Genomic DNA, 21,355 nt, shown 5'->3' with positions numbered 1-21,355 from the left:
GGCCCCACCCCTCCCTCCTTCCCGCCGCATAATAAGTAGAAAGCAATGAGACAAATCCATACATCATTAACAGACACACTATGGAAAGCAAAAAGAAAAATATATATATTCTCAAAGTCAGTTTGTTGAGGTTATTCCATATTTTTATCCATCCAGGAAAAAGAAAGTGAGAACAAAGCCGAGGTCGCCGGCAGAGGGAGGGAGGGAACGATTTCTGTCTGTCGATACAAGAACAGCAATCACAGTTAAAGACGAACAGACAGACAGGGCCTTACTCCCCCCTTTTCTCCCCTCGTCCTCCCCCTCTTTGTTTGTATTTGGTTTAGTTACAGTTCAGTCACTCATACATTACTAGTAGCAGTAGTAGTAGCTTTTGGTTTTGGGTTACTTTTTGGTTTTTTGGTCCGCTGCTCTGAGCGCACCTCCTCCTGCTCCTCTTCCTCCTTTTTCTTCTCCTCCTCCTCCTCCTCCTCTTCTTGCTTTCCCCCTGCAGCTTTTCAAACCTTTGGCTCCTCTGCTCCTGACCACTTCTCCTTCTCCTCCTTTTTCTTCTTCTCCTCTTTTCTTTTGGCCCTTTGATCTGATCTTTGGAGACAAAGGAGAGGGGCAGATGGGAGGGAGGGATGGAGGGCAGGGGTTTGGGGGCAGTAAGGGGAACGCCGGTGCTTCACCTCTTTCTTTTGTTCTTTTTTTTTTTTTGGTTTGGACTCTTTCTTATGCTTGTAGTGTGTGTATGTGTGTGTTTTTTTCCCTTTGACACTGCTGAGGTTTTTGTCTGGACACTCGTCTCCCGGGCGAATCCAGAGACAACGCTGCCAGAGGCGATGCTTTGGTATCGAAGAGTGACTGTCTGGTGGTAGATGAGCAGTCTGGAAAATGACATGACGATGGTGTGGGGTGATAATAAATAAAAGAAGGCAAATAACGCTGAAATAAAAAAAAACTCCAGAGACTGTTTGTCCACATCTGCCTGTGGTGTGTGTTTCCTCTGTAGGCAGGATGAATGCTGCCGGGTGTGTGTACTTTGGTTTGAACAAACATTAAAAACACAATGAGAATATTGATGATGATGATGGCGATGGTGATGAAAACAGCAAATTAAGACGTAAATAATCCTAAAAATCACTGTGGATCTTTCATGTTGATACTAACAGCTAAATATAGTAAATTTAACTGAAAACAGACCTGGATCAAATGGGATTTTCCAAAATGTACAGTTGGTTTTAGCCTATTCATGTTCCAGAGGGGTGGATTTTGCCACACAGTTGGATTTAACAAACACCAGAGAGTGCAGGCATTCACAGGAAAGCTTTTTAAACTTATACTTACACTACAGTGTGTATGGATTGGCATCTCACACGCTATAGTAAGAATAGTAGTTAACTCCACCGGTCTGCTACTCCAGGCTGAATAAAACAAACACTGTGTCGTAATGTAAGGTAGATTCATGGTGGTAAAGCTGTAAAGAGAGAGGTAGGTCGACACCCTGCGCGTGGGATCAGCTGTAAAACATTAACCTGTGTGTTTGACAGGAATAAAGAGTGGTTAATACAAAATAATAGAAAAATAAAGGTTTTCATGAATCAAAATCAAAATAAATGAAATGGAAAATGTTTGGCATGAAGTAGAATGATGTACTGAACTGATCCTGGACAGATCAGGATGTAAGAAGTCTTTTTGAACTAAAGCTTTTCTCTCCGTTTATTGTTTTTTTTTTATGTCTTTTTTTGGTTTTCAGTTTTTGGTATTTGGAGATTTTGGTTTTCATCTTTGTAGGTGTGTGTTTCTCTTCTAGCATCTTTTCTTTTTTTTTTAATTTGGTTGCAGCCACCTTCCTGAACCGTCTGAGCTTGTTAAACAAGTCATTTCTTTTTTGCCTCCCGTCTCTCACACACAGTCTCACTTCTCATCCCTGCCCTCATCGAGTTTTTTTTTTCTCCAGCCGATAAAAAGCATGGTGTTCGTTCCCCCGATGCCAAGCAAAGACACTCCAGTGCCACCTCTCCAGCTGTAGATCATTATTTGGTTTCAAATTTCTCCCCTCCGTTCTGCAGTTCTCTCTATCATCTCCTTCTCCCTCTCTCTTTGCTTCCTCCCCTCATTCATCTGTGTGTATTTTTGGCTTCAGAAGACGTCAGCGGGGAGACAGAGAGAGACGAATCAGAGATAGATCAGACAGAGAGATGGCTTTGGTTGAAAGGCGAGGTTGTAAATTTAGATTTATAAAGCTCCTCTAACACTCTGCTCGCTCCTTCTCCTCCTCCTCGTCCTCCTCTGATAGGATACTTTGGCTGTCAGTCAGGGATCACTCTGCCATGGCCCCTCCCAGGGGTGGCGGCGAGGCTTCGCTGAAGGAACAGAAAGAGGTGGGACTGGAACAAGGAGAGGGGGACTCCTCGGGGCACGAGGTCGGGCTCATGAGGTCGCTGACGCCGGGCGGCTGAGACTGGGAGAAGGAAGGCCTCGGGCCACACCCACCGCCGCCGCTGCTGCTGACCAGTCCCATGGCAGGCGTGGAGGCTGTCGCCATGGAACCGGTCACCATGGGGAGGAGGGTTGGACGGTTGAGGAAGAGGGAGGGGCGGAGGGATGGGGGACCTCCAGGTCCGCCCAGAAGCATGTGACCCGCTCCCCCCTCAAGGCTGGAGATGGGCAGCTGACCAGTGCTGGCTGCCAGGGCTGGTGGGGGAGGAAGAGCGGAAGATGAGGGGAGTGTGGAGGAAGGACAAGAGGAGGAGGGAGGAGAGAAAGGGAGGATGATTTAAAGAGATAAGACAAGGGTCAAGAAGAAATGAGGAGGAAGAGGGGGAAATGAAGGTGAGAAGACAAAAGACAAAGAGATGATAGGAAAAAGTGACAATGGAAACAGAGCAAGGTGGAGAGCAAGAAACGAAAGAGGGATAAAAATAGACAAAGTAAAGGACAGAAAAGTAATGAGGTAGTGACAGAGTGATAAAGAGAGAGAAGAAAGAGTAAAAGAAAGAGCAGGACAAATGTAGATGTGGTGGCAGAGGTGGGACAGAGGAGGAGGTGAAGAGAAGGATGGAGAGAGTGATTAATGGAGGCAGAGCAGGATGAAAAGGAGAGAAAATGTGAATAAAGAGAAAGAAGTAGAGGATAGAAAAAGAGGAAGTAAAGAGAAGTCAGTGAACATATCAGTAACAGGGAAACATTTAAAACCTGGATGTGGATGGTGGAGATGAAGATGATGAGGAGAAACTGCAGAGGAAGGTTTTGACTACATGGGATCTCAAACTGGGAAGCAGTTTTTATACATCATCTAATCTATAGTTTTATAGTTTTATAGTTTAATAGTCCACATGGAAATGATTAAAGGGCCAGTTCACCAAAACCACAACATTCTGCACTACAAAACAGAAACCTGTCAACTGTTGGAAGACTGCGTTTGAATTTTTGATTTCTGAAATGTAATTTGTCAGTGCTGTGAGTTTTTGTCGTGTTGGACTGGAGGCAAATAAAACAACATTCAACTAGAGATAAGTATGAAAATATATTTTTTGTATTCTGAGTGAACTGGCTCTTTCTATTTCTGCTTAGTTGGTGATGAAAAATATTTAACCATCAACTATAAAGCAAGGAGACAAATGAGGGTGAGGAGCAATGAATGAAGATGAGGGATGGGTATCTACTATGTATGTACATATACATGCACACAAACACACACACTTCCACTCTTAAACATGTTGATGTGATGGAGTGAGTCAGATGCTTGTGAAATTGTGAAAATTAACCTTTTCCGTCGACCCTATATCTGCTGACTGTCTGCACACAAACACCGAGCATCAGCAAATAAAACTCATAAACAGACAGTGCCACACTGCTCATAGAAAAACATGTAGCAACTTAAAAATGTAGATATTTTGTGATGAATCCACATTATTACCAGTTTTACTATGACTGACAATTATTTATATTATTGATTCATCTGATGATTATTTTCTCAATTAATGCATTAATCATTTAGTCTATAACAGGGGTTTTCAAAGTCTGAGACAGTGGGCCTCCCCTCACCCCCTCACCCCACCTTAGTTTACTTCCTTTGTTTCGCTCAATTCCTGGATACCTATGGGATCATGATGAGGTTATTTGATCCCACAGACACTCAACAGTTGAGCCAGGATAGTCTGATACTGCTGTTTGACATGACCTGAGCCTAAACCAGACACATAACAAAGGTCTGTCCTCAGCCTTTTCTTAGTTTCTGAGTTTGAACAGTAAATTTCCCCAAAACTACTATATCTCTGAACTATGTCTTTAACCAAATCACACACATTTAGGTTCATTTACATCATCTCCTTGTGATAACTAATGTAATAACTTGTGTTTCCCGCTCCTGTGATTGTTGACCCCGCCCCTACTGTGTTGCACCTGTGTCCAATAATATAAAATGGTGATACGTCCATCACAAATGTCTAAAGCTCAAGGTGGCATCTTCAAATGTCTCCAAAGATATTTGATTTACCGTCATGGAGGACAAAGAAAACCAGGAAATAATAACCTGAGAATTTTGGCATTCTTTAAAAGAAGGCTCAAAAACATCACTTTATAATCAAATAAGTTACCAATTAATTTTCTGTTGATTGACTAATCAATTAATGGACTAATCATTGCATAACATGGCTGAAACAAACATAGCAGAACAAGCCATCCATCAGTCCAACAGACAGTGACACCTGCTGACTTCTGATTCCAGTGTAACACTTTTCTCCATTATAGCAGTGTGTAAACATTCAGAGCGCGTGTGGCCCAGAGGGAATCAAAGCAGCAATCCTTTCTCGTCAACACTCCATCTAAACCCTCCTCTTTCTTCTCTCCTTCAGCCTTTAACTCTATCAGCGTTGGCAGTGCCAGAGCTGCAGTTTCCATAACAGACTGTATCCTTCTCATCAGCACATGGCCCGGAGGACGCCGGCTCTGAATGACGGCGAACAGAGCGGGAGAAAAAGAGGAAGGTCTGAATCGGCGCTATAGGGAGATGGAGCACATGACGGATTCAAAGCTGAGCTTATTTGTGATGCTTAATTGATTTGGCAGGAGATGGCTTCTTTGAAAAAGGGGAATTTTGAGTGGAAACTGGTTATTTAGCCAACAGGCCTTGATATATTGAGGAGGAGGGGATTGTGTCTGTTCAACTGTTTACTGTAAGCTGACTTGGCCTCCTAAGCTTCGCCATAAGGGTCTCTTGTCACTTTGTGATAATAGCAGGCTATTGTATGAGACTCAAATTGAATCTTTCATCATACTGAGTGATTCAAAAAGTTTGTGCTGAGGAGGAGGAGAGTGCGGCGGCCTCGCTGTCGGCTACTGTCGTCTGAGGCTTTGCACGGAAATTCATTTTGGTCAAGAATGGATGAAGGGTGAAATGGGAAGTGGTCTTTTAGAAATAGTGACTCATGAAGACTGTGACGCTGAGCTGCAGGGGACAGTCTGCATGCACCTACACACACACACACACACACACGTACTCATGCACACACACCTTGCATGGTAGCCAGGGTATTGCTGCCAATGAGGGCCTGGTTCATCCCTGTGCTTACTCCCATCATCGTGTTCCTGAAATGTGGATCGACCGCAAATTCACATACACATGCACGCACACACACAGACACACACAGTTGGCAGATTAATTAATAAAAACCCAACGTATTCACCAGCAATGAACACCTGAACGTTTTTTGTGTGATTTGTGTCATTTACACAGTAGCAGCTTGTCATGTCTTTGTTCAGCACCTGATATTTTCTCTGGGTCATAACTACATGTCACAGCTTGTACAAACATTTCATAACATAGTGGTTTTTTTTGTTTTTTTCTTGATGCGTGTGAACTTGCAGAATTTCAGTCAAACTGGTGCAACAGCAGTATGACATACCATCAACAGCTGAATACCACAGATTTCTCTCTAACAGGCAGCTACACATGCAACAGGCAAAGTCGAGTTAAAGAGGTTGTCATTATTTCTTCATCAGGAAGAAACAACCATCTTGTGTTATTCATCTATAAAAATCTGCTGTTAAAGCTTCAAACGACCTCACATCTCTTCTCTAATTTAAATCCAACATCCACAGAACACAATCCAGTTACTACTGGTTTCAGGGACTATTCACCATTTAAATGGAATGAACTGCCCTCACACTAGAGTCTTATATTTCCCTTGGAGATTTTAAATCTTTATTATTTGATGTATTTTATGACTTTTTGTAAATGCTTTTGTTTATTCCTTGTTTCTTAGTTTCTTGCATTGTGTAGCTCTGTTGTCTTTGATTGTGTCTTTGTGACTGCTTCTTGTTCTCAGGTCTCTCTTGAAAAAGAGATTTAATCCCGATGAGACTGCCTGATTAAATAAAGATTAAATAAATAAAAGAGTTCAGAAGGTTTGACTCTTTCAGAAAGAACCCAGACTCTCAGAATCTTGTGTTTTCATTCAGGACAGAAGAGACAACAAGAAAGCTCTGATTCTTTCTTCAACCCAGGGCTGCAACTAATGATTCTGTTCATGATCAGTTCATATGTTGATGTGTCTTTAATTAATTGCTTAGTCCAGTGGTTCCCAACCTGTGGGCTGGGGGCCACAAGTATTGCAAGTGGGCCGACAAATTTGCAAAACAGAACGGTTTTAGTGAAAAAATGTAGTTACAAAAAAATGAAAATATAAATAATGTTTAAATGTCTGAAAATGAAATCGTCTTTAACAGATTTAAACATTTTTTAAAACAGTTTTTTTTTAGTATTAAGGTTTATCAATGTCATAAGCCAATTTTTTTTTTTTCAATCCTTAATTCAAATTTCTTTAGTATTTTATGCCTTGTACTTGCATTTGATCTTTTACTGTGTGTTGTAAAGTGTCCTTGAGTGCCTTGAAACGCACCTATAATAAAATGTATATTTATTATTAATAGGAACTGTTAAGTTGTTTTTGGCTGGACCACATTGTATACTTGTATTGTTACGGGGTCCGATGTGGGCCACCAATATTTTCAAGTGGGCCATGAGTTGGAAAAGGTTGGCAGCCACCGATTTAAATGTCATGGTGGTGGTGGTTTTCACGAGTACAAGCTGAACTAGCTCAGTATATTCAAACCTTCTTGGAACAAAGTTGTTGTGACCGACAACCCTGATGTTTTGTAAAAATGCACCATTATCGACACTCACCCAGTGTTGAGCCCGTGGGCCCCGAGGCCGGGAGGGGCGGGGCTGGCTGTGCTATGAGGAGGTGGAGTCACAGAGGAAGAGGTGGAGCCGACTGCGGCCGAGCTGACGGGAGTCATGGGGCATGAGGGTGACGAACTGCCAGCTGAGAGGAGAAAAAAAATGATATTGATGCCGTGTAGTAGGTTTGTTGGCAGATGAATTACAGCATTATTACCAAGTCAAAACTTTGGTGACACAGTACATCAGCATCTAAGATCCTGACCTCTCTGAGTGTCTCCTTTGACTCCATTCAACTTCAGACTACAGGGAGAAGTTTGTGACTGAAAAGTATTAGCCTCGGCTCAACGGGCCAATAAATTTCCAGCTGTGTTTGTTACCTGTCAGGTCATCTGTCATGTCTGTGAAGCCTGCGATAGCTCACACTGTAGCCAAGGTCCATAAATCACGAGGACGAGTCATGACTCATGGAGGTAAACAACTCAAGATGGGACCAGTGCTTCCATGTTAGTGTCAACAAAACATCATTGTTTTCTATTTCAGTCTCTCTCTCACAGAAATCATTTTTTAACTTTTCATTTTTTTAAGTGTTTCATCAAACCAGTGAAAGACTCTGACAAAACAAAAATATCAACTTCTTCCAAATAACGTCAGGACCAGTTTAATCTTCCTGTGACCGACCTCTGGGTTCCAAAAACACAACTGTGAAGCTCAGCTCCAACCTTTAATAATTCATTGACGAGACTCTACACGGGCACAAACAGTAATTACAGCTCACCTGTTGTGCTGAGGCTGGTGGTGACCTGGGACAGACCCTGACTCGAAATCTGGAAAGAAGAAATTAGGAAACAAATATCAGGTCAACCTCCAAAATTACACAGAAAAAAAAAGTGTCAAAGTAGTGAAGAGTTAGTGGACTCATGGCGGACTGTACCATGTGCGGGCTGTAGCAGGAGGCTTTGTGCGTCACAACAGGCGAGGTCTGGCTGGGCAGGGGAGGGGTGGTGCTGCTGGAGGGGTTGATGCGTTTCTCTTTCTGCCTGCGGTTGCAGAACCAAACACGAATCACCTCCTTCTCCATGTTGAGCTGCTCCGCCATCAGCAGGATCTCCTCCGAGGTAGGCTTCTGGTTCTGAGGGGGAAAACCGGGCTGATGAGATGAGGAAGTACTGACACTGATGGCGGCAGAAAAATCGTAATAAAAGCTGCTTCATAAAATGAAAAAGCACAAATACAGTGAACATTTTAATAATAAAACAATGTGATATGAGGACGTGTGTTAATGTTTGATCTCTGTGTAATATACAGTGTAACATACTTTATTACATATTCATTACTAAATTTCTTGATATCAGAAAATAGTACAATATATTTTTTAAAGAGTTAAGATTGCATTAATTTACACAAGGAATAGCATACATTAAAAGTTTTCTGAAATGGAAATGGATACAGGGGCTATTCCACCCCACTCATTTATTTTCATTTATTTCTTTTCTCAGTTATTAAAGAAATGAAATTATTAAATAGAGCTATTATGTATGTATGTATGCACTGTGTATTAGAGAGGCTTTCAGTTGGTGTTGGTTGTGTTACATATTGTGAGTCTCATTGTGATTATGAATGAAATGGATGTGTATGATGTAACTAACTGCTGTAGCTGACACAGGTGTTAATTTAGCTACAGGTGTCCCTAATAAAGTGAGTGTATAATTAATGCAGTTGTTGGGGTGCCATATCTCTCATTATTGCACTCTCTCATTATTAACACAGTTCTCCTCCTCTGAGTGACAGTTGCTTGAAAAGTTTAGATAAATAAAATTATTACTTTTGTTTTAATCATCAAATTTATTATTTCCAAAAAGCTGAAACCTGAATGATTCTGTATACAGGTCTAATTTCCATATACCATTATCATATCTGTTAGAAATACAATGTGCAATATTGACAATTTAAAGTTTGTAGTTATAGTTATACCATTGATGTTTATGCATATTTATTTTATTATCTATTTATAGATCTAAATTATTTAAAATGTATTAAATTAAAATTTAGATTTAAAATATCTATCTATCTATCTATCTATCTATCTATCTATCTATCTATCTATCTATCTATCTATCTATCTCTTACCGTGCTGAAGTTGCGCTCTAGGATCACGCGCACGTTGGTCTCGATGCTGGTGCGTTTCTTCCTGCGTCTGCCGGGCAGCCCCTCGATCCCCAACATGGGGGAGGAGATAGAGGAGGGGCTGGGCAGCATGCTGTCTACTGCCATGGTTTCTGTCAGAGACAGAGACAGAGACATGAAGACATGCAGGGCAACAGACAGAAGAGGAAAACAGCAGTGGAGACAAGAAGACTTGTGAAAGTGAAAGAGCGATCACAGGTTTTATATTTAACTGAGATGTCAATTTTAAAAAATGATATCGATAACTTTATACTTATAGTGCTGTTTCTGACACACAGTATTGCTGAGTCCTATCTCTGAATAGAACAAATAGTATAGAAATATGTACACTACAGACAAGCAAATTAACATAGTAGCAAAAAAAATAACTGTAATTGTTTAAAGCAAGAATCTGTTGTTGTTCAAAAGTCAGAGTCATTTCTAAAATTTCAAAATCATGTAAAATGAATAACTGAACTTTTTTATAGAAAGATCTCATGTTCATCTCAGGTGGAGGGGATGACAGACCAGTGTTGACACCTGCTCTGAACAGTGTCAGATACTCACCTGCGTCACTCAGCCACTTCTCCAGCAGTGGTTTCAGCTTGCACATGTTCTTAAAGCTCAGGTTGAGAGCTTCGAAGCGGGAGATGGTGGTCTGGCTGAAATCGTTGCCGTACAGTTTTCCCATTGCCACGCCGACGTCTCCCTGATGGAAACATACAGAAAGTGTCACCATACACACACACACACAAACACACAAACACACAAACACACACACACACTCATGTAAACCTTCCTCTCATCTCTGTCTGTTACCTGTGTGAATCCCAGCTTGATGCGTCGTTGTTTGAAGGTGCGGGCAAACTGCTCCAGCTCCTCCAGGTCGCTGGGCTCTTCCCCCAGGTGACCCCCGTGGCTTCCTGGGGTCAAGCTGGAGCTCAGTGAGGAAGCCATGGTGCTGCTGGACGCAGACGTGCCTCCGACAGACGTCACGACACCAATGCCGCTGCTGCCAGTGGCAACTATAGAGCCGCTGCTGCCGCCGCTTCCGCCAACCACGACATCACTGCTCTTCTCCCTCTGTAATGTCTGGCAGATGGAGAAGTTAATGGTCGACTGTTAAATTTGAATCTGTGAAAATTTTATTTTCTCTTTCCAGGTACTGAAATAAAGTGGGGAGTGAATACGGATAAGATAATCAGCTGGAAAAATGCCTAAAAAACAATCATTTGACCCTGTGTGTTTTGACAAATGATACAGATTTGACAGATGTCAGACACAAAAAACAACATCCATCAATTATTCTAAACAGCAGAAAAAATACTACGACTTTAATATTTGCTTAGTTAACTATAAAGGTTGTATACAGTAAGTCAAAACAAGAATGTGACCCTGAGAGCTTTGGGAAAATCATTTAATTGACCGGACAACATGCATGAAATCTGCCTCATTTACATTCACCGTCTCTGTGCATAACATACATGAAGAAAGAGGGAACATCTGCCGCTGTGGTTGATATGACTTCATCACAGCTTAATGAAAAAATCTATAACGGCCCTTTGCATGTGTGAGGATGCATTCAAGCACTACGTTATAGAAGATACAGGCTGAGGACACAGGGTGAGCTGTTTGACTTGGGTGTGAATATATTAATAAAGAATGAAGATCCTCATTGGAAACTGCATCTATTATGAAAACAACCTGTAATAAAAATAGATTTTATACTGAACTTTTTTTACTGGAAAAATTGATTTGTGCAGCAGAGATCAGCTATTTGCTTAAATATAAAGTATCTTGTGCTGCTTTGTTACACATCTGTTAAAGCAGAGAAAGACTTGGAAGATAATCAAGTGTGTTTTACATTCTGCAGGTGGATTTCCTACCTGTGCTTGAAGTCCCAGGCGAGGTGGTGTTGTCAGTAGTCCTCCTGGGCTTTGCTGAGGTAGCTGGATCAGATTTGGTGTCGAGAGCAAACCTGTGAAAACAAAAACCAACCAATCAAATTATTACATTAAACAAACCAACAGCAGCAATTTTATTTAACCTATCTGCTGCTATCTGCTTATTTGCACTGTTTTGTTATGCGGATTGTTTGTATTTTTTACTGTACTTTCTTTGGGAGAGGCCAAAGACAAATTCCCACTGAGGTGGACAATAAAGTCAATGAATCAATCAATAAAGCAAGGAACAAAAATGCTGAAATGCTACACCAGGAAATAAAAGACAAATGTTCACTGAATATTTTTGTTTTAATTGAAAAATAAAACACACGTCTAATTCTGCCAATATACAGCAGTTCTTGCCCAGAATGCCTCTCCACCAGTTGAAGGGGTCACTTTATATTTATTTTCATTTAATCTAAGCATTAACTATTGTGTGGATATGAGCGCGTGTTTATAGCTTTTAAAACAGAGAACCAGGAGTTTCCTCTGTCTCCTCACCCTGCTGTGGCTGCTGCGCCTGGGCTGGCTGCGACAGGAGGAACTGGGCAGGAGACTGGAGAGGATGACCCGGCATCAGGACCAGCTGCTGGAGCTGCAACAGCTGCTGGATGTCCTGCAACAAACACAAACATATATAAACACATGTCCACTTGTTTGTATGGATACACATCTGAATGTATATGATTAAATAAAGTGTAAATAAATAAAATACAAAAAATCTTTCAGTAAAGCGCAGGAATACACCAGGCTATGTCACAAAAAAGTCTTCTAATCAAAATTTAATCAAACATTAAAACTGAACTGATGCAGGGCGTCGAGTGGCTCAGTGGGTTGAGCAGACGCCCCATGTGCAGAGGCTACAGTCCTCGCTCCAGTCGGCCCCGGTTCGAATCCCGCATCGGACGACCCTTTACTGCATGTCATTCCCCCTCTCTCTGCCTCCCCATTTCCTGTCCCTCTCTACTGTGCTATCAAATAAAGGTGTTGAACTCAAAAATAACAAATGAAAATGTTCAGAAACTCCCAAAAAAAGTAACAATAAAATAGTCTGAATCTTAATGTATAGATCTTTATAGTCATAAATATTAGACTATGTATGCTGTAGTCTATGTGTTTTTTGATGATGATTATTTCCAACAAATGTCATTGTTAGAAATGTCATTCCTTTACAAACTCAATTTAAAATAAATACATAAATAACATGTACATGCTGTTCATTGAATCCCTGCCCGCTCCTACCTGCGCTGTGAGCTGGATTGGCTGCGACAGGGCCAGCTGCGGTGGTGGAGGCGGGGCTTGGACCGTCTGCTCCTGTTTGGTTTGCTGTTGCTGTTGCTGCTGTTGCTGCTGGGACTGTGACTGGTTCTGCTGCTGCTGCTGTTGCTGGTTGGCTTGTTGCTGCGCGGCGGCGTGGGCGGCGTGAGCGGCGTGCGCAGCGTTGGACTGCTGAACGGCGGCTGCCAGGAGCTGAGCCTGAGCCTGTTGGAGGAGGAGCTGCTGCTGGGCCGGGAGGAGAGCGGCAAGCTGGGGGAGAGCAAAAGGAAGAGGATGAAGATGGTGGCAATGGGGATGGTCACGGGAAATGAGATGAAGATGTTAACATGCAAGGGGAAAAGGGATGGAAAAAGTAGAAGTATGGCAACATAAGGACGAGAGATGATAACACAAAGTCCAGGGCGAGAAGAAAGAGCAGTGTCAGTTAAGTGTTCCAGGATTAGAGGTGTAGGTGAATCTGTTAGCAGACAGTAAAAGCATGCCAGAGCAAGACAAGAAAGAAAAGCCACCCACTTAGCTTAAAGAATCCTTAGCTTAGGTATTTCACCCAAATGCAAATACAGTTCCCTGGAAGACTTCACCACAAATTGTGCAAGTGTCTTCCTGTCCTTCAGGGCAGGGCAGTTAAGTACTTACATGAGAATATGTTCCCGTCTGCTAGGAGTCTCAAAAATACTATACTACTATTAAGCATATTTGGAGTTTGGAGCTGAGTATCTAATTCTTTAGTTTGGTTCATTTCAAAGTTACCTAAGTGACAAAGTTTAGACATCTTCAAGATAGCAGTTCATCGTTTTTGGAAATCCCACACTGCACCAAAACCCCAAGAATCCAGAGATATCCTTTTGAGGTTGTTGCAAGAATCTGGATCATATCTGGAAATTCTTTGACAATGATACATGCCGTGATTTCATCATACACGGGGTCATAGTTTGAAATATTTGGGCAACGACATCTCTGGATTCTGGGTTGTTTTGTGCAGTGCCAGAGAAGTAAAATGAGCTGAGGGCAAATTGAAAATTGGACTGGATTCTCATATTTAGCTACTTCTTCTGTTCTTACTTATAGACCATATGAACCATCAAACATAGAAAAGAAATGAAATGAAACTGGGGCTGTTTGACAGGTCATCAAAACTGTCTGTCAAATAAAGAAAGTTTCTTCTGTTTGGATTGTAGATTACTACACCACATTATGAAGTGATGAACTAAGTTGTCAGGTGCTGCTATAGTTCCAAAGCATTTTTCTTGTCTAATCTAGACATACACCATTGATACTGAAAAAAGAAGGGGGCATTTTCTTACCCCTGCTAGCTGACTGCCAGCTAGCATCAGCTGTGTGTGGTGGTGTTGGGTCTGTTGCTGCTGCTGTTGATGGGAGGGAGGTGCAGGAGGAGCAGGAGTTACAGTGCTGTGGGTCATCTCAGAGCTCTCTTCGCTCTTTCCCTAAAGGAGAAATAAAAAGGAACATTTTCTTTTAGCGACAGTCATTTGTTTAAACTGCGTTTATCCAAGGAAGCAACCTTCTGCATCATACATATATATATATATATATATATACGTATCACACTGAAACACACAACTACACTAAATAAATACAACTATTGTCATCTGCTGTGGACAATCTGACTAGATGTGTGTTTTGCTGGAGCCAAATGTTTTCTTAAATCAATGTGGGAGAGTATAAGAAATTAAGTGCTGTTAAACACAAAGCTGCAAGAAAACGTTTCTGAAATTATAGACCTTAAACTTCAGGTTGGGGGAGTTTGAAATCCATAAAATATGTCCCTCTGTTATTAAAGCCTTTGTGTGCAAAATCCTGCAAGTCTAACCCTGATATGCTCATCATCGTCTCATTAACAAGAAATAAAGGTGGAAATACCAAACACAACCAGGAGTGTGACACTGCTGTGGACGGAGGCAGTGTATGGAGTGCCAAATATGCCAATAAATAAGGAATAAATAAAAGAATTTAAAAAAAAAACAAGTCAAAATATAAAGAAAAATACAAGAATAAAGAAAATGCTTTTCCCCTATTGCTTTTGCTTTTCCTCTTTTGTCTTTGCTTGGGGAAAAGCAAAGGCAAAAGGGGAAAGGAAGGTATAAGTAAATTAAAAGATGTGAAGGAATATATAAAAGAATAAAAAAAATGCTTTTCCCCTATTGTTTTTGCTTTTCCTTATTCCCCAAGCAAAGGCAATAGGGAAAAGCAAAAGCAATACGGAAAAACAAAAGCAATAGGGAAAAGCAAAGGCTATGGGGTAAAAGTATTTTTTATGCTTTATGTTTTCAAATTTTTTAATTTACTTATTTGTTCCTTTATTTATCCCTGTTTATATTTCCAGATTTATTTTCTTATTCTTTTATATGTTCACTCCTTTGACTCCACAGCGGTGAACATAACTGTAAATAAAAGTCAATCAGTTTGTGCACACTTCAGTGACCAAAGCCAGGCTCACAGATTATTTTTGTAGCCACTGTGCATGAACAAATGCGCCTAATTAGACCTCATTTCTATCATATCTCTATTGCCATTCCTACTTTGTCTCGGATACAAAACACAGAGTGAGTGATAAGCTGGAAAGCGATTTTAAAAATCATAATTACAAGTGCTGCAAAGCAGATAAACCAGTTTTCTCACATGGTTTATCGTGGTTTTAAAGCAAATTTTAGAGTTAAGGGAACATATTTCTCATGAAAAGATGAAGCAGACTGTGCAGGTGAAAAGCAAAAAGCCTAAGTCAAAGCTTCAGCTTCTCTCTCTCTGTCTTGCTGCTTACCCGTGACTCACAGGTCGAAGTGTCTGCCGGTCATCTGACCAGGAAGATGACTCAATCCTCCTCTAAACATTCCAAAGCTGCTGACCTCTGACCACTAGCTGTCGTTACCTGCTCACAGTCCTGTCATTACCCGTCCATTCCCACCGTACTGCTGTACATCTCTACGTCTATCACTCACTGTCACTGCATTGCATCCTTTTCTCTTTCTGCCTTCTCTCTCTGGGCTCTTGGCTTCTCAGTGAGGTGGGAGTGGATAAGGTCACCTGATCTGCATGTTCGATGTTGTCTACAAGAGTCTCCCCCCGGACGACAAACCCGTAAACCGCAGCATTCATGTCCTCACATGTACAAGTTCATACACATACACATAATCACATCTTTACATGCTGGGATGCAGACAAAGCCACATCCAGGTAGGATTGTTGTTTTCAACATACACACACAAAAACACACATGAATGATTTCAGAATCAGTGACGCCTGTTAAATAACTTCTTATAACTCATTTTTATAGACTACTATAGGCTTTTATTTGTGTGTGAAGTCTTTTTATCATCTCCATATCGCCCTTTTATTGCTTTTACTTTGTTTGCGTGTGTGTGTCTCCATGCGGCATCTGCTCCCTCCAATTGTCCTTAATTATATTGAAGCATATAGTTTGTCCTCCCTCTATAACTCCACCTTAATTCTGTCCTGCTTTTGATTTGACTTGACTTCGATCATTGCTTTTGATTCATTTGTCAAAGCACTCTGTAAACTCTGTTATTAAAAGGTGCTATAAATAAAGTTATTATTATCATTATGAAATCCATATCCTGACACCTAAAAAATGGCCATACATAATATTTAAAAAAATAAGTAGAATTATAAGCAAATGTCTTGCCTTGGCTCCGTAGTAAAAAATAATTAATGAGCACACACACATAGAGGTTTAACTGATACCGTTTTCTGGTATTGAAGCTGTTGACAGCAAATATTGTTGAGAATGACACACACACACACACGCACACACACACGCACACGCACATGCACACGCACACACACACATTGCATCTATGAAGTTGCTCACCTTGCTGCCAGCTGGTGTGGGGGAGAAGCTGAAGGGGCTGTTTTTCATTGGCTGAACCTGCAGCAAGTGGAAAAAAAAAACAAACACACACATCAGTATGATCTGGTGACGGATTCTGAGGAAAGATGAAACACCATCCAGAAATGTGTCACAATGAATCACAGCTACTCCCTCCCTGTAATAAACTGCTGACACTGTTCGTTAGAAATTCAACACAAGTGGAGAATACATGAAAACCACAACAATTGTAGAGACATGAAGATGTTCCCAAAAATACTGAGAGATAATTTAAAAAGAGAAGAAAAGTTAATTGCAGTTCACAAGAAAAAATGTTTCCCAAAAACACTGATACTGCGTGAAAAAAGGTCATGACAGCTGATAAATGATTTTCAGTAAGGATTTAAAGCTCTCACATTACATGAGAGATGATTACATGAACAGTTAAGTAACATTTTGATTTGATACAAATATTGTTAATGTAGTGAATTTATTTATATATTTACTGCATTGCATTAATTTACAGTTGCAAAAATCATAGTCTGTGATTCAACAACGCGCTCAGTATCATTGGAGTCAAGAGTTCAGAATGAATGTAGAAAACTAACCTGGTCATCAGGGCTGTTTCTGTCAGAGTCTGAAACACAAAGGGACACATCAACTGTTTATTAGACAGTGTGTGTGTGTGTGTGTGTGTGTGTGTGTGTGAGTGTCTGAGTGTCTGAGTGTGTGTGTGTGTGTGTGTGTGAGTGTGAGTCATATAAATTAAATAAAATTCACTGGAAAAGGATAACAGAGGATGATAAGATCAGATTGTGAGGTGAAATTAATGAATTCATGTTCATGCCTGATCAAATACCTGGACATTGAAATAAATAGTGAAAGCTTACTGACCAGGATTAGACATGTGTAAAGTAAATAAGTATTATAAGTATTAACATTATAAAATACCTGTGTGTGTGTGTTTGTGTATTGTGCGTGTGTGTATTGTACCTGAACTGTCCCCTGGATAGTCAGCCCCAGGCTTCTCCTCTGCTGCTTTAGACATCCTGATATCTGCAGGAAACACACACAGATACACATCAGACAAAATACACACATACACATACAGGTAATATCATACTACCGAAGGTGACAGGTGTCAGAGACGCAGAGGGTTGCTGGTTCGAATCCTGGTCAAGACACACTAAACATAATAAAAAAACCCAACGTTTAAATACACAGCAGTGAAAGTGTTATTAATGTTGTTGATGGATTAAACATGAGATAGATGACAAATGACAAAATAATATGTTGTCATATAAAATTATTATTATCATTTTAAACTTTTGTAATTCAAATAATTCCAAGCATTTTAATTATCCTAATTTGCATATAAATATTTGTATATAAAATGCATGTGTGGCATCCTACAGTTGTGCTGTAATCAATCCAATTATATATTATAATAATTTTGGAGGAAAAATTATGTCACTCATTAACAAATTAGTTTCAGAATAAATAAAAATAAAATACTACGTTTCAGCTATAACAACGTTTATTTTTTTAGTGAGACTCTGCTGGAATTTGAATTTCAAGATTTTAGTCACTTTTGGTTTTTACTGTGAAAAGAAAACTGATAAAATCTACACATTTCCAGCTGGTGTTAAACTACAGAGATGATTGTTTATAACACAGGAAAAAAAAAAAAATCACATTTTCACTGTGATATTAAGATATTCACATTTTAATGTTAAAACTGTCCATCCACTCACTACCAACACCCCCCCACCCCCCCACCCCCGCTTCTCGTTTTCTTTCACCACACAAAACAGAATACAAACAATCAACGCTTCCTGAATGAGAGGTCAACTCCTTCCTGTTTTTCGGGTCAAAGGTCAATGTGGATCAATACTGTCAGAGAGCTCTTGAATTCCAAATAATAGAGAGAAAAGTTTGGTCCGACTGCAACAAATAATTTCAAGGAATATCTATTAGAAAAAGTTTGTTCTTTCAAAATAAAAAGTGGAAATAGAATGAAATGGCTGTTGTTCTGTGATAACCTTGTAACTGCAGTGCTGGTGATGAAAGCTGGGATAAAATCTGAAATACATCACTGTCGAGATAAAACCAAAGATGTTCCTGTTGGTTTGTGAAAAGTTAGGGCTTGGACAAAACAGTGCAGCAGTGACGAGATGAGACTTTTAAAAATGACCCCGGCTGATAATTTCACCCTGTTTTCATTAAACATGACGAGAGGAAAACTCTGCTGAGCATAAACTTTATACTTGAGCAACAAAAAATGATGATACTGTTCTCTAATTTGGTTCTTTAAATGCAAACTTTATTGCCCCAGGAGGCAACACTGCGGTGAGGAATCAGCTTTTCCATCCTAACCACCCCCGCTTCGTGGTGACTTCTGGGATTGCACGAGTAATTGGTCCAGGAAGCACGACGCCAGAGGAAGTGCTTACCTGAGCACCAGACATTACTCAGCACCACCGCCGCCGCCGCCATCTTGGATGAAACCCTTCCTCACCCCCTGCTCTAAGCTCTTCACATCTGTCCTTCTTGGGCTTTTAGAAATTGTTTCTCTTCGGCCCAGGACTCGACCAGAGCGGAGACATGTCGATAGAGACACAGTGAGAATGTTCTGACTTTGACACGAGGTTCATGCGTCTGACAGCGAGCTGAGGTGGGAAGATAATCAAAGTACACCCCATAAAACTACAGCCAACATCTTCTACCCTGCTACTCTTCCTCCTTGCTATAATTATAACTCCAGCTTCCGTCCTGCTGCCTCACTGCTGCCTTTATACCCACACACACACACACACACACACACACGTCCACACTTTCTGTTTGATATACTGTAGAAAATGTAAGACGAGCACACTTGAAAAAGAAAGAAGAAGAAAGGCTTAGTAGAAATTATATGTAAGGCCAGTGTGAAGGAGTGTGTGTCTGTGTGTGCGGTGTGCTTGTGTTTGTGTGTGTGGTAATCTCATCATCAGGGTCACAGACAAGTTCAAGGTGTGATGAGAGGAGGTGGAGAGGAAGGAAGGAGGGTATGAATGAGCAGGACACAGAAAGACAAAGACAAAGAGAGAAGTGCAGAGCAAATTAGGAGGAAAAAAAATAAGAAAAAGGTGGAATAAAAGAGAGAAGGACTTGTGTTTACACTTCTCCTTTTCAGGTTTGACTTCACTCCTTTGTCTTGTCCATAATTACATACATTAGTGTCAACCTCAACCTACATGGTAATTATCCTCCAAAACTAGCTTAAGAACAGCTGTCTGGTCAATATGAGTATAAAGTAGCTGGTGTCATTAATATCATTTTCAAAATGTTTGTTATTCATTCAAATAACACTTTGTAAGTTTCATTACCTTGTTTTGTTCAAAATGCAGAAACCAATATGTTTCTGGATGAATGTAATTAAAGGAAAATACATTTTCTTCGCAGCCTGAATCAATGTCTCTACAAGTGGAGAGTGCGCAGTTTCATAAAGGAACCAGACGGGGGCAGCGCCCTCTTGGAAATGCTGAGCAGGAGTGTGTGTCGGTGGACAAGCGCCTTACACAATAATAAGTCATCTGAAAAAACATCTTTGTTTAAACAGTAATAATTCTGAGGTAAGAAGAAATAGATCTGAGGATGTAAACAGCTGCAGGAACATTCGGAAACAAGATCTCTGTTGAAGTAAATGAATGACCTGGTAAATAAATTATAACCTCCAAACTGAACTTCACACGTGATAATCTTCAGTGAGACGACAACATTTTGAATACACATTTTAAGTTACTTTAACTCTATCAATTGTTTACCTATCTAAAGCCCAACCATCGACAGGAGTCGAGAATTATCAACAGCTGTGAACTACTTTGTCCCTTCGCAAAAAATTAACTTAATTATTAAGTTATTACTTATTTATATATTACTGTCACCAAATCAGCAGAAAACCACAAATCCAATCCAGTTGACTTTAATCCATATTACTACTGAATTAACTCAGATGTATTTACACGTCTCAATGTTGTTAACCAAACTTAATGTGTGTATGATTTTACTGAGCATATAAATTAGGGTCTGTTGCAACATCAGCTGATAAATTAAATAGTGCATCAGTAAAAATATTTACTATCACTAACATAAGCTGGTAAAAACATCACAACAACAAACAAACCTTCAGAAACACACTATTGAAATAAACTATTTATTTAAATGCTGCATCAAACATTGGGTTAAATGTAGCACCTCTACCTCAACACACACACACACACACACACACCTTAATATTCCAGGCTCCTTCGTCCTCTCAGCATATGAAGAGAGGGACCCCATAAAATCATTTTATCATTCCACCCCCCCACCCCCTCTCACCATAACGCCTCAACTGCCCCTAACCCCTCTGGCCATGGGGCCTTTTAACCCCCACCCCCCATCCATCCCAGCCACCTCATATATGCTAACAAATCAAACACACCAAACCCCAAATGTCACAGATGTCCAGAACACATTAAATTTTATTTTTTCCCTGATCAGGTTTTTAGTCCAAGCCAAACACACACACACACACACACACACACACACACACACACACACACACACACACACACACACACACACATCTCTGCAGCTACTTGTGTGTGTGTGTGTTTATGTGTGTGAGTGTTTGTCCACAATCTCTTTGATTTTGACTGATTCTATATTTTCAACAAGCTGATTTCAGTGTAAAATGTCCCTTCAAGTTTCAGTGACCACCGTCCTAACACACTCTTCCATCCCCGGGGCAGTTTGACAGCAGCCGCTCGAATGCAAGCCCCCCCCCCCCCTACTCATCCTATCTGTGCTAATAGCATAGAGAGAGGGAGAGGGGGTGAGAGAGAGAGGGGAGAGAGGCCACTGGGCAGATGATGTATCTGTCTTCTGGGGTTGACATGGCCAGGGTGCCTCTGTGTGTGTTAGGGAACAGTG

At 40.7% G+C, this 21,355-nt stretch overlaps 1 protein-coding gene across 1 annotated transcript in view; it reads right to left on the bottom strand.

Moving 5' to 3' along the window:
* Positions 1–27: 27 nt before the first annotated feature.
* The window catches only part of pou2f2a (POU class 2 homeobox 2a), a 64,136-nt gene continuing 42,808 nt past the window's right edge, over positions 28–21,355 (bottom strand). The window contains exons 2-16 of the mRNA XM_023394936.2: positions 17,393–17,455; positions 17,008–17,036; positions 16,403–16,459; positions 13,860–14,000; positions 12,520–12,804; positions 11,779–11,893; positions 11,221–11,312; positions 10,154–10,426; positions 9,902–10,043; positions 9,299–9,447; positions 8,103–8,300; positions 7,947–7,995; positions 7,172–7,313; positions 5,501–5,574; positions 28–2,679 (exon numbers count right to left, since the gene is read on the bottom strand). Coding sequence (XP_023250704.2) covers positions 2,306–2,679; positions 5,501–5,574; positions 7,172–7,313; positions 7,947–7,995; positions 8,103–8,300; positions 9,299–9,447; positions 9,902–10,043; positions 10,154–10,426; positions 11,221–11,312; positions 11,779–11,893; positions 12,520–12,804; positions 13,860–14,000; positions 16,403–16,459; positions 17,008–17,036; positions 17,393–17,455 — 2,183 coding nt within the window. The 3' untranslated portion in view covers positions 28–2,305. The remainder of the gene's footprint in view (positions 2,680–5,500; positions 5,575–7,171; positions 7,314–7,946; positions 7,996–8,102; positions 8,301–9,298; positions 9,448–9,901; positions 10,044–10,153; positions 10,427–11,220; positions 11,313–11,778; positions 11,894–12,519; positions 12,805–13,859; positions 14,001–16,402; positions 16,460–17,007; positions 17,037–17,392; positions 17,456–21,355) is intronic.

This window comes from Seriola lalandi, unplaced genomic scaffold (genome assembly GCF_002814215.2).
Source record: "Seriola lalandi dorsalis isolate HSWRI2012SDOR001 ecotype SW California unplaced genomic scaffold, Sedor1 jcf7180002054954, whole genome shotgun sequence".
In the NCBI taxonomy this organism is placed as follows: domain Eukaryota; kingdom Metazoa; phylum Chordata; class Actinopteri; order Carangiformes; family Carangidae; genus Seriola; species Seriola lalandi.
The sequence above is the reverse complement of the archived record's forward strand: the minus strand, read 5'-3'. Positions and strand labels throughout refer to the sequence as shown.